At 39.7% G+C, this 13,222-nt stretch overlaps 2 protein-coding genes across 2 annotated transcripts in view; both read right to left on the bottom strand.

Annotated features, from left to right (window-relative positions):
• Window positions 1-13,222, bottom strand: part of qdpra (quinoid dihydropteridine reductase a) — a 236,816-nt gene continuing 223,594 nt past the window's right edge. Inside the window, exon 9 of the transcript XR_013507252.1 lies at window positions 1-18. The gene's annotated coding sequence lies outside the window, so the exon portion shown is untranslated. The remainder of the gene's footprint in view (window positions 19-13,222) is intronic.
• The window catches only part of prom1a (prominin 1a), an 80,993-nt gene continuing 69,236 nt past the window's right edge, over window positions 1,466-13,222 (bottom strand). The window contains exons 17-29 of the mRNA XM_071900246.2: window positions 11,903-12,049; window positions 9,847-9,918; window positions 9,060-9,152; window positions 7,736-7,753; window positions 7,128-7,181; window positions 6,947-7,027; window positions 6,799-6,867; window positions 6,078-6,167; window positions 4,683-4,798; window positions 3,707-3,730; window positions 3,217-3,285; window positions 2,505-2,555; window positions 1,466-1,535 (exon numbers count right to left, since the gene is read on the bottom strand). Of these exons, the coding sequence (XP_071756347.2) occupies window positions 1,466-1,535; window positions 2,505-2,555; window positions 3,217-3,285; window positions 3,707-3,730; window positions 4,683-4,798; window positions 6,078-6,167; window positions 6,799-6,867; window positions 6,947-7,027; window positions 7,128-7,181; window positions 7,736-7,753; window positions 9,060-9,152; window positions 9,847-9,918; window positions 11,903-12,049 (954 nt within the window). The remainder of the gene's footprint in view (window positions 1,536-2,504; window positions 2,556-3,216; window positions 3,286-3,706; window positions 3,731-4,682; window positions 4,799-6,077; window positions 6,168-6,798; window positions 6,868-6,946; window positions 7,028-7,127; window positions 7,182-7,735; window positions 7,754-9,059; window positions 9,153-9,846; window positions 9,919-11,902; window positions 12,050-13,222) is intronic.

Below are 13,222 nucleotides of genomic sequence, written 5' to 3'. Positions count from 1 at the left end.
ATTTGACACATTTTTTCACTTGTTTTAAGGAAAATTAGATTTTCAGACTAAATGATAAGATGGGCATCTTCTGTAGTGAATGGCTCTGACCCTTGCACTCTACATACTATCAGTTGTTTGTAATGTTGATGATCTAGGAATTAAAGCTTATTCTACTGTTGAATTCTCACTGTAAGTCGCTCCGGATAAGAGATTCAGCTAAATTCCTGGAATGTAAAATGTAAAAATGTAAAAAGGCAAACTTACTATCCAGTGTTTTAGTTCCAGTTTTCGAGGGCACTGGGAAGACAAATATTGGGGGAAAATGAATTACATTTATTAAGATTAACTGAATAATTCAAAACATAGTGCTTTTAAATGGCCCAGGAGATTAATGATGCTCTGGCTGGGTTGTGAAATGAAAGACATAAAAGCAGAGTCAGTGATGCTTTCATGATGCTCCATGGAGGATTTTCAAAGAGAGCATTACACTTGTTCACTACTGTTGTTACAGCAGCCCCATATAACCTGCTTTCCACTGGGAATGATGCATTTCTCCACTAGGAGTGAAAGGTTTCATTCCAAAATGCTATATATCCATTTTGGAAGAAAAAAGTTGTTACTTCATGTTCATTGCTCAATAACTGCTTGCATAATCAGAAATGATACTATTTTAAAAGCATAGGTCTTAAATTAGCAAATAATTTCTATATAATCATAATAATCTTGAGTGACTTTTACTATGTTGGAAGTATTTTTAGTAGGTGTTCATCAAAATGTTGGATATCTCATTTTGGGATGAAACTTTCCCACATCATTTAGGACAGTCGTCATAAAAGAAGAAAAAAAATGGACCCAATTTGGCCCCTAAATCATCTCAAATGAAAGCAGGAAGCAGCTCACTGAGGCTACTGCTTATATTGAAAATTAGTCTTTTTTTTTCTAACATCAAAATATGTCATTAATGTCATTAATATGTCATTAATAGCAACAGGACAAGACAAAACCTTCAAGTTAGGCGGAACAAACACATGCGACACCTCTCCTCTGCACACAGTGACACAGCAGTCACCAGCAGTCGGACATGAATACCGTCAAGGCATTTATCGTTCGTTAGCGATGCCAAAAACGGCAATTCTCACCATGATAGTTTTTCTGCAAAGTCAATGCATGCAGAAAAGCGTTACAACATGCTGTAAAGAAGTGTTAAAACAGGGATCGGTGGGAAGGGGACATAAGAAAAACGTGTAAATACAAGACGGAAAAGAACAGAAATGCAAAAGATAAGATAAAAAACAAAGAGGATGGCGTTGTGACGGCAGACAGACAGCAGGACGAGATGAGAGCTGTGGAAAGGAAGGATGTAAGTGAGGTTGGAAGGAAGGAATTAAGGCGTGAAGTGAGGCGATGGAGAACCGGCGGTCTGATGCATCGGCGGGGTTTTTGAAAATACCTTTCAGGAGCCAGAACAAAGGCCGGCTCTCTGTCACCAGTCGATGTGCCTCGGGGGAGCCGAGGCCCGCGGGAACCTGTTCATAGTGTCATAGGCGGGGATGCTATCGGCACAGAGACACACACACACACACACACACACAGGGAACAACGTCAACAGCCACGACCGGCAAACGCAACGGTCACCATTCGGTTAGGACCCCTCCCGCCCCGCAGCAGCAGGACGGGCGTTTCACAAGCCAGAGAGCAAAACACTTCATCAACGTCCTCTGAGGGATTAAAGCTGAGAAACTGTACAGTTAAAGGGGCAATAAGTAAAGTTTTTACTGCCTCATAGCACAAAATGGCCGTAATATATCTGCAGATTTCTGGCTTTCAAAACTCACTTTCTGACCTGTATTCTGTTCTGGAACAAAATCTCCCCGCTCCTCCCCATTGACTTGTATTTTTAGCTGCTCAATGATGGAGGACGGTGCTACAAGTGAACAGCTGTACCAGAGATTTGTCAATGTTGTTGCAATTCCTAATAGTCGACCGATACAGGTTGATAGAAGTCATAGGTTCCTTAGTGCCCCTTTAAAATCGTACTTTGATTGACTTTTGGACTGTGATTCATACAGGTTTCATTCCAAAATCGTATCCATTTTGAGAAAAACAATGAAATTTATCACTGAAGATTTAAAAAATACAGATGATTTAAGTTCCTGTTTTCCAGGCAATGATTATGATTATGATTTTTCAATAGGTTTTATGTTTAGGCATCACTTTTTCAAGTTTTTCATCTGTTTTTGGAATGAAACTCTTCAAAGATATAATAAATATAATAAGGACAAGTTCAATTAAGTTCAAAGGATGATGAATCATTGCAAGCACTGACTCAGTGACTGGTCTTCTCTGTCATTTTGGTGTTTTGCTCTCTGTCTATAGCTGCTGTTACAGTAGTGTGGCTGCCCAAAGGCAGCCTGTTCCAAATACAACTTAAAAAAAAAAACATGCAGTTAGAAGTTTGTTAGAAGAAGAAGTGAGTCAAAACGAGCAGCATTCAGTTTCACACCAAAGCTTGACATGCTTGCCTCTCTCTGAACAAAATGATCAGGTGAACATTCATCGGGGATTGGCTGACTCTAAACGAGAGGAAACAGGAAGATTTTTTCATTCCATATAGCCACACAGTATGTCCCAGCGTGCAGACAGAGCATGCAGTAGGTTAGTGATATGGTAGACTCCTAAAAAACACTAAAACCACACAGCAGAACATCTGGGAACACTGAAAAAGTAATGGTAGCAAATATATTGACTTGGGAAGGATTGATCCAGGAATTAGCTTCAGTTTTATCAAAAAATCGGGTAAAAATTTGGTATTTAACACACCTGTATGTGGGACCACACAGACACACACACACACACCTTATTTCTTCGAGTTTGTGATGCATTAATAATATTTGCTTTTGTTTTCTTGTAACTTGCTGTTCTTGTCCTTTGTTTTCTGTAAAGCACTGTTTGTTAAAAGTGTTTTGTGAATAAACTTGACTTGACATTTTTTGTGTAAAGGCCAAACAAAAGTATCGTATTAGGAGCCACCATTACTTCTGACAGTGTTGCTTGTGTGTGATCGTTCAGTGGTGCTGACCTCCACATGTGTGTGTGTGTGTGTGTGTGTGTGTGGTGAATCACCCCCCTTGAGGCCATGCACTACGTCCGGCCACCTCATTATGCTTGAACCCCGAAGCTGTCGCGCATGCCTCCACTCCCCAAAACATGCAGCAGGATTATCTTTATTTTTACCTTGTCAGTATAGGATTTGGGATACCTTGTAAGCGCTCATTATGATAACCATTATTACCAATTTCCATACTGAAAACAAAATATTGTATACAAAAAAGTGATGAAAAATGTGAGAGACATGGCATGCTAATCAAACTTTTAGGATAAAAAGGTTTTCTTTTGCTAGAGCGCTAGGACATAAACATGTTTGTAAAGCCTTTTTGAGTATAAACCGCAGTGTTTTATCTTATACCATAACTTACGAAAAAACAGGTGGACTGTTGCTTTTGTAAGGTAACGATTGCAAGAGCCCTTCATGAACAGTAAGGGGCACTTTTCAAAGGTAGCACACGACAAGAAGCCACACCATCCACCCATAAGAGCAATTCCAAGCTTAAAAACGTAAAACCAGCACCAAGAATTTAGTAAACAATTCTATGTACAAGATCCAGAGAATAGCACAGAGTGATGGAAGTAGAGAGGAGAGGAAGATGGGTAAAATGAATCTTACGTTTTCATGGGAATTGTCTCAATGCTATAAAGATACACAAAAAACAACAACAACATAAAAATGTTAATGAAATGCTCAGCAATAGAAATGCACCAAAAAGTTGCCTGTAAACCAGCAGTGGTCGCGTGGCGAGAAACGCCGCCGAGCGAGACACTTGGTGACGACTCAGCTGTAACCGGGCGGGGCGAGAGGAGAGGGTCAACGCAAGAGCCATGAATAAGAAAAATAATTTGACAAACGCCTCAACGTTTCTTTATAAAGTGCCAAGTGCTTGACAGAGAGGAATGAAACAGAAAAACAAAGGAGGTGGAAGATGGAAATAGTAGAAATGGTTATCACAAAGTAAAATGCCAAGTCCCAGAAACAGAGGAACTACAGGGGAGAGAAAAGGGAGGAGAGAAGAGATTAACAATAGAACAGCAGAGCAACTCTGATAAAAATAAAAATAAAAAAAAGTAAAAAACACCATCTTAACAAGTCATTTTTTGCTCGTATTGAGTCTTACAATCAGATATTGCTAAAAACAAGTGAAAAAATCTCAGTGTGATCAGATCATTTTAATTGTTTCCAGTCAACTTGTGTCAAAAATTTTCAGATTTTTTTTCCCCACTTGTTTTAAGAAATATTTCTTTCTTTTCAGTATTTTTCAGTATAAAATCACTTGTTGAGATGGATATTATTTGCAGTGAACAGGCAGAGAATAGGAAGAAGGAAAATGAAAGAAAGAACGTCCTATAAAGTATATAAACTACCTATTATAATGATTATATAATATATATTGGAGGGAAATATATCTATTGCCTCCAACTAACCAGGTCAACTTGTACATTCAGTGGGCAGTACGAATCTTCCTATTTTAATCTAAGTGGTAAGTATCCATCAGGGGCATCATATCTGATCCCTCTCATGTAAAACAGCTGAACCTGGACATGTTTGCAGTTAGAAAAGGAGCGGCAGAATAACAGCAGCTACTCACTCGTCATAAACATCCTCTGTGTCCATCCTGCGGTAGTACTTGGCCAGTTTCACAGCCAGGATGATGCTAGGCAGCAGGAACAGAGTGCTGCAGCCCAGACCCATCCAGAAAGTGTTCTGTAGCAAACACAAAACCAGCATGTCAACATCAGGTTCACTGTTATAAACAATTATAAATGTAGGACTATTTCCTCTGAGGGGAGATGGGTTTTTTATAAGCCGATTATGGTGTTTTTTTTATGATCTGGACATATTTTTGCTTGTTTTTCCTTGTAATTTATCTTATTTTAAGATTATTTAAACTAAACTAAATCAAAGTAAAGTAAACTAAACTAGTAATCCAATGCAATCATCAGCTATGACTTTATATTCTCCATTTTAAACACAATATTCATTCCATAATGGCTATTAAATGGCCTAATAATATGACATAATGGCCTATAGTATGACTCATGTGAAAAGCCTTTCTCTCTGCACACTTGAATTATTAAGCACTCAGAAGGAAATAATATAGAAAAAGCTGCATCCACCTGTATTACAATCACAATATTCAGCAAAACAAAAATTAGTATCATGCAGCCTCATCTGTGAGCAGTTTCCTGACTCTGAGGCTGGTCTGTTAAAGTGACCAGCCTGGTTTTAACGAGCGCGTTTGGTCTGTGTGTCCGGAGACGGTGGGACGGTGGGACCTGCGGGACCTGCGGGGGTCGGAGGCGACCAGGAGGTTCATTAACAAGCTGCTCTGCTTCCTGTCACTGCAGAGTGCTGCTAACAAGACGCCCTGCTGACACAGCAGATGGGCTGATGTCGGGTTAGAAAAGTCTCCCTGCTCCACCTACAGACCGCTGCTCAACATGCATACTGAGTCGTGCTGAACATATCGACCAAGAAATCATATTAGGATTTTTTTTTACTGAATATTATATGTAATGCATGTTGATACAGGTTTTTTCTACGTAGTATTTTAGATTAGATTTAGACAGGAAGACGGTATGAGGCAAAGGTCCCAGGCCAGATCTGAACCCAGGACGGTGAGCTGGCAAGACGCACCAGGTTTTTGTAAAGTTTTAATTTCAATTTAAACTAGAAATTCTCCAACATTCAAAGCTGCAGCCTCTGTCACGGTTTATGTTTGTTTACACACACACACACACACGCACACACACAGCCAATGAAGCTGGAAGGAGGTTATGTTTTCACTCCAGTCTGTCTCCAGTTTGTTATCATAAAAAGTTCAGAACAGATTTGGCAGCAGTTTGATGGACAGGTAGCTCTAGCATGAGTTGATTAGATTTTGGTGGTGATCCAGATCTGGGATTTCTGCCATTAGAAGATTTTAGTTTTTCAGCCATAACTGTTATGTCCCCCCCCCCCCCCCCCCCCCCCAAGCTGTTACCATTGAGTCGACCAGGAAGCTGCAAGCTACGATCTCCACTGTGTCCACCATGTTGCTGAAGGGTTTGCATGCTGCTACCTCCATGGCCAGCTACAGACAGCGGGATATAAACAGTTAGAAATACATCAAGTAGAATGTATATACAGTATGTGGAGTGATATGTAAAGTCTACTGTCTATACTGTATGTCTTGCACCTTCCCTTTGCTCTGAATGTGACGTTCTCTTGTACCTGCAGGTGTAACATGTAACGCTACTTGTGTTACTATGCTAGCGGTTGATCCTGTGTGTTCCTGCTCCAAAGCCACCATGACAAATCCCTGTACATTTATTGTACCGGGAAACCAAAATGATTCTGACTGTAATGAAAATGTAACATTGACCGCTTTGAGGTTGACAAAACAGCTTCAAACATCTCAAAGAAACTTGTTTTTCCATTTGTTTTGAATTCTTTAAGTTGGCTACAGCAGAAACCAATGTGCCACAAAGCAAATTCCTCAAATTTATAGAGGTTGTAATTGTTATATTTGTCCGCGCTATATTTAGACCAAAACTCTTGTAAAACATGCAAAGCTCTCTGTGACAGTACATAACTCTGTGTATACAGTACCAGCAGTGTAGAATGAGTCTTGTACAGATCGTCTTCATTCAACACTATGATCTGCTGCCAAAGTGAGAACCACAAGCCTCTAAAAGTTAATAAATGAACACATAAACACTTACGGAGGTTTTGACCCATTCTATGTATTGTTGGAAGTAGCCAACGATGGTCGCCGTGTATTTATCCGTTTCCTGAGGAAGATTAGGAAATATATGAGTTACATATCAGTTACACATTGGAAATATAAACAAAGAAAGTAATACTAGTTACCCGATTGATCAACTGCGTTGCATTCTGGGAGATGAGATACTGGGCAGCTTCGATGGCGTTGATAACAGCTAAAACTTTGTTCTGCAGAGAGGAAATTAGAGATTTTTATCAGTCTAAGCCTTAGTTTAAGTTTAAGTCTAGTCTAGATTGCTGGTTAAGACTGGATTGGTGGTTTACTCACCGGCAGGTCGGACGCGGTTCTCTCCAGAAACCTCATGCTCTGGTTCAACGCGCTCTTTACGGGGAAATGAACAACACAAATTAACACCATTAACGTCAAAGGTCAGGGGTTACAGACAGGGGTCATTTTAACACCTGGAAACGCACGGCAATGAAACACCAGGGGAGAACAGGCAAGACACTGGATGAACAATATTCTGCTTTCATTACAGGCATGCAGAAGAAGAGCGGTTTCTTCTTTCAAAAACACTGGAAGAGTTTTGTTCCAAAATGAGATATCTACCAAAAACATTTAATTTTGAAACCTTTGCCTAAAAAAATGCTAGCAAATGTTTGACTGAGTGAGGAAGTAACATTTCTAATCATGTTTAAAAATGGATACATAGCATTTTGGAACGAAACCATTCATGTTCAAAACCATATGTGACTGTCATTTCAATGTGAATACAAACACACACACAATATCCTACAACAGCATCTAAAGGGAGATATATTTTCTCAAATTACTTTCTAATATTATCTGTAGGATTTCCTCTAAAAGTGCTAAATGATGGAAGGAGACACTAAATGCACAACATGAACAAGTTGCCTTGGGACACGTCTGCTTACCCTCGCTCTAACATATTTCTTGAAGTTGAAAGTGGTGAAGGAAACAACAAAGAAAAACATAAAAACCTGTGTTGCAGCGCATCAAGAGAAATCTGAATTGCTAATAGCTGCAAATCCTTGGTGTTATTCAAAAGAACGGGATTGTGTTTGACAAAGAAAATACATTTGAATATTTATTGAATATTTGCTCTCACTAAGGACAGAACATTTTTGATGACACAGGCCTGAGGGCTGAAAACGATCTTCATGATGATGTTAAATACTGAAATCATTCTCTCTGTCGAGGAGGATCCCGTTCCTTTAAACACACATTCTGCACAAGGAGAAGACAGCAACTAGTCTGCGTGCAGCAGCCTTGTCTTTATCCATACTCAATTATGCTACATTACAACATTTGCATTAATGTTTAAACCTTGGATGACTTTAAGAGCCGATTTCTGGGCTTGAATTAGATCTAAAAGTAAACACTGTAGACTTTCTTTCAGGGCCAATTCAAGTTCAAACCTTTTATTTTACAAAATGTGAAATTTGTGTTGCAGCAAGGCAGAAAACACAATACAGACTTGCAATAAATAAAAGCTTAGTCTATGGCAAAACTGATAACTAACGTCTAGCAAATAAGCGCGAATCACCACTTTACACGCATCTCATTATACTCTTAAAAAAGGGAAAATCCACCCTGTACTCTTGCAATTTATGATGTTCAGTGCATTCCTGGAGTTATTTTGTGACAAAGTGTTATAGTTTGCTTTTTTGGTGAACCAACTTTGCCTCAACCTGCCTTGTCTACTTCTGCTTCAGTTAGTGATTTCCTACATTTCCCAGAATGCATTTTGACAACTCCCAGAGAAGGGTGTAGGGTGTGAACTGGTTGCATTCAGCTGTAGGTTATACATGTAGGTGGAGAGAGCAAGATACCACTAGAGGAGCGAAGGTTTTTCAAGTCGAGAAAAATATATTTGTGCCCTTAACTCAAAACACAACATCTATTTTCTGCTACTGTTGGTGGAGAAATTGGTCTCTCTCCTCTTCTACGATGGATTTCTTTCTGTATGATTGTTGAAGGTCAATGCAAAATGGAGGCTCTACAAAGAAGCCCTCGCTCTTCTCACCAAAACCGTTTACCATATACGATAGCAGATATATAGATATCTGCTATCAAACTCCATTGTAGCTGCTGGAAATATCTCTAAGTGAAGTTGTCTATGTTTGACTAGTTATCCATGGGAATAATAAAAATACTAAACAATAAAATTGTTAAAGTGTGTTAAAGTGTTTTAGGGTGGATTTTTCCTGAATAGCTGAACTGGAAACAGGTTCTTACCATGGCCTTCTCCATGGGGATGATCTGCTGAGTGTGGATCTGCCGCAGAGTGCCGGCATGGCCCTTCAGAGCCGTCTGCAGAGGGCCTTTAGGCTGCGACACACACACACACACACACACACACACAAACACACACACAAAGAAACACATATACACACAGTGGAGATTTCATTTTGGAGAGATTTCATTAATCAAAAGCACTGAAGGAAATTTAAGCCCACACACTACAGTTTAAGTCACATCAGAAAATTGGACTTGTTTTCCCTGCCGTCCAATAATAGTCATTTATACATTTCTCTGCGGTCCAATAGAAGCCATTAATTATTTTCTCTTCCAACATATTAAGAGTCATACATTCTCCTCCCTGTCATCCAACAGGCTGGAGGACTTGGAGGACTTGGATACCAGACGGGCGGCAGGTGAAAGCCAGTGGGCATCAGGAGCAGGGAACGCACTTTAAAACCGGCTCCATCCCAGAACCCCCTGCACTGGGCTCAGCACCATTACAGGAAATAAATGTTTGTGTTGTGTTGCCTTCCTGAAACCCCCACAGGCATGGCAGAGCCGTCAACCTGCTCCCAGAGACTGTCTCTGTGTTCAGCTGTGTGTTGGATGAAGACGCGCCGAGCTTAGAGGCACCGGTCCGCCGTCGAGCGCTCCCACGGCGTTGTAAATAAATGGTAAATCAAATTAAGTGGCTCTCACCCTCTGCTACTGAGGAAACACTGTGCGGGTGCATGGAGTGGATGTTTATATTTCAGCCAGGATGGTAACGTGGCGTTCTTACCATCAGGTCGGTCTGGGACTCCAGCTCCTTGGCGAAGGAGAGCAGGTCGACCACAGTGACTCCTTTGTTGACCTGGAGATAATTGGGGATAAACAGAGAGAACTATAATGTGAACTTTCTTCACTGAGCAGCAGTGTTGGGGGTGGAGTACTCAGATTACTGTTTTGTGGTAACTAATTTAACGTGTTCAGCGTTGTTTCAATTATTGTCTATTATTCTCAATTATTACTATCTTTTCTTCTTTTATTTCTTTCATGTTGTTTCGTTTTTCTTAGCAACAAAAAAAAGGAAAAAAGTGAAAATCATCAAAAGTATTTCATACAGACAGCAGGCAGCTGCTAATTGAAAAAAACGCAATCTAAGTCTGCTTGATATAAATTAGATTGACACACTGTTTTAAAAACAGTGCAATAGTCGTCTTGCATTGCATTTTAAAACAAAAAGATCGACAATACTATGGCATGTTTTTGAAGTGGGCAACACAAAAGTAGTCTAATGAGTTACTTTCAACAAAGAGTAACTTTGTAACGTAACTAGTTACTTATTAAATTAACTAACCAAGTAAAATAACTACCTAGCTTTAAAAGTAACTTTCCACAACACTGCTGAGAAGAATGAAACTCAATTTATGTCCAAGATCATCTCAACTGATAAAACTGAAGTAGTCGTGGTCGGACAACCAGCAACATGGTGTGAGTGTATGGAGCAAGGTTTCTATTTCAAGTATGGTAACTCCATTTTATTCCAAAGTGCAAAAAAAGTGCAAAGTGATACAGGTTATAGAGTAGGTCCGGTTCATTCCACAGTACAAAACATTGCATAGTGCAGTGCAGGAAACATTTGTTGGACCTATATCTTGCACAAGAAACCTCTCATCCTCAATTCATGACAGTGTGTGAATTTGCTACCAGGTACTATACTTTCATTCTTTGCCACTGGAGGCTGAGATGAAGTCCTCACAGATTTTTTTGCGCTCTCTGGGAATAAAATGGAAGTGAAGCTGACAGGTCGTGTTGTAAAAGACAGCGAATGTCAAGTTCCAGCTTGTTCCGACACACTCTTTGCTTTGGCAGGAGCAGTTCTGGATAATCAAGCTTCAGCGGTCCTCAACAGAACCCGGTCTACTGTGTCATGCTGCAGCTCATATCAGGTAAAGCCTGGCTGCCTGTTGTATGTTAACTGACAGTGAATGGACCAGTTACATAATGCTGCAAGGAGACCATTTAACTCAGGGCCTGAGGAACCAAACTATTACTATTCCTAGTAATTTACCGCCATTAAAGTACTACTACAGTAATCTAACACCATTAAAGTACTACTACAATAATCTGCCACTATTCAATTAGTGTTTACACTAATCTACCACTAATAAACTACTCCTATTTACAGTAATCTACCACTAATAAACTCTTATTTACACAAATCTTAATTCAATAAATAAAGTGGTACTTGCAGCATTTAACTACAATTCAATGCAAACTACAACTAATAAAGAAAATGGCCTTTATACATAATTTTGCAGTCATATTTGACATATATTGGTTACTATAATTGTGTGTGTCTGTGTGTGTGTGTGTGTGTGTGTGTGTGTATTTGGGTGCCCATGTGTGTCTGTCCCTGTGTTTGCTTGTTCTATGGGTTTGTGGATGTATGCATGTGTGTGTACTTTTCCTTTTAAGTCTGTGTATGTCAGCTCATTCCTGTGTGTTTTTGTGTGTGGATGTGTTGTGTGTGTGTGTGTGCCTGCTTGACCCTTTATGTTTGTGTGTGCCTGCTTCTTCATGTGTGTGTATCTGCTTGTTCCTGTGTGTGTGTATGTATGTATGTAAGTGTGTGTTCCTGCTTATCTGCTTATGTGTGTGTGAGTACCCTCTCATTTGTGTGTTCTTGTGTGTGTATGTTTGTTCCTGTGTGTGTTTGTCCATGTGTCTTTATGCTTGTGTGTGTGTCTTCTCATTCCTGTGTGTTTTTGTGTGTACCTGCTCATTAGTGTGTGTTTGTGTGTGTCTGTTTACTCCTCTGTGTGTGTGTGTGTGTGTGTGTGTGTATCTGTCACCTCCTCCAGGTAGTCGGCGTAGTTGATTTCTGAAAGCGCGGTGTCGGAGAAATCCAGGAGGTTCTGCTTCCCCTCCGACTCTAACAGGATGATTCCCCTCAGGTCGATCCTCACGCTGTCCAGCAGACCGACCACATCCTTAGTGAACTGGAAACAACAACAAAGGTACAACACTACAGGTTAGACAAGGTCAATTTACTTCTCGTTTCTTGATCTAATTAAGGCTCATTGTACTGTTGCACTCATTCTCAAGAGTGTGAGCTAAACGGCAAAAATGTAAATGGAAAAATGTTTAAAATGTAAAAGCTTTCATAAACTGGATATAGGTTGAAACAATATTGTGTTTTATTAACAGGCGATAGAGAGAAGCAAAACATTTATTTACAGTATATGAAAATGTTGTGTATTAGGCTATTACCTTTTTGCAGTGAGGACACAATCCATTGTGTAAACCATAAAGCTTACAACAGGATAGGTTACCCATAGGTTTTTTGCTTTATAACCTTACATGAAGGAATAGCTGCACCCCTTAAGTCCTCAGATAACCCAGTGATGCATCCTGTGTTTAGGCTATTAATGTTTACAATTTCACAGTCTGTGTCCAGCAGAGACAGGCAGATAAGTACAAGTCAGCATGGTTAACGTAATGACAGGCTAACAAAAATGCAAAGTAAATGTTTACACTTGCTTGACCGAAGATCTAAAGATGCGGTTTGGACGGGGATTTTCAAGTTTGTATCCCACTAGTATGGTATTTCCTGATCTTGTTTTTAATTACCGGCTTCTCCTTGTGTATATTGTACAGTAGCAGGCTATTGTAGAAGTCTCCATTAATGCACTCATCCTGCAGCTATTTTGCATTACTGCGGCACACAATCCTTTCTTATACAATAGGAACAAATTAGTAAATTGTGGTACAAAACTCTAGCTATCAAACCACTTCCTTGTAACTTCCCCCGCGGCTAAAGACAGAGCAAAAGTTGTTTTCTTCAAACAATTCCTCTTGGGGATGGAGCAAAAGTACCGCAGTAGCTCAGCAAGGATGCAATAAAAAGTGAGATTTCTATAATGGTTACATCTGTATGTCAATAACCATACAGAAACTTTCTAATAATAGTTAATTGGTTCTCCATTTTTTGCCTGTTCAGAGGGCCATAATCATGCTGTAAGACATAAGCTGGCTGTTCTGATTTCCACAAAGGATGTCCTGAATAGCAATATGCAATTTCACAAAAAAAAAACATCAACATTTTTTCCACCACTATAAAGAGAAAAAACCAAAAAGTTGGCCATCAAGTTGTTTACTCCTTAGATGACTTG

Source organism: Centroberyx gerrardi, chromosome 16, assembly GCF_048128805.1.
Source record: "Centroberyx gerrardi isolate f3 chromosome 16, fCenGer3.hap1.cur.20231027, whole genome shotgun sequence".
In the NCBI taxonomy this organism is placed as follows: domain Eukaryota; kingdom Metazoa; phylum Chordata; class Actinopteri; order Beryciformes; family Berycidae; genus Centroberyx; species Centroberyx gerrardi.
Note: the sequence above shows the minus strand (reverse complement) of the source record. Positions and strands in the feature narration are given on the sequence as shown.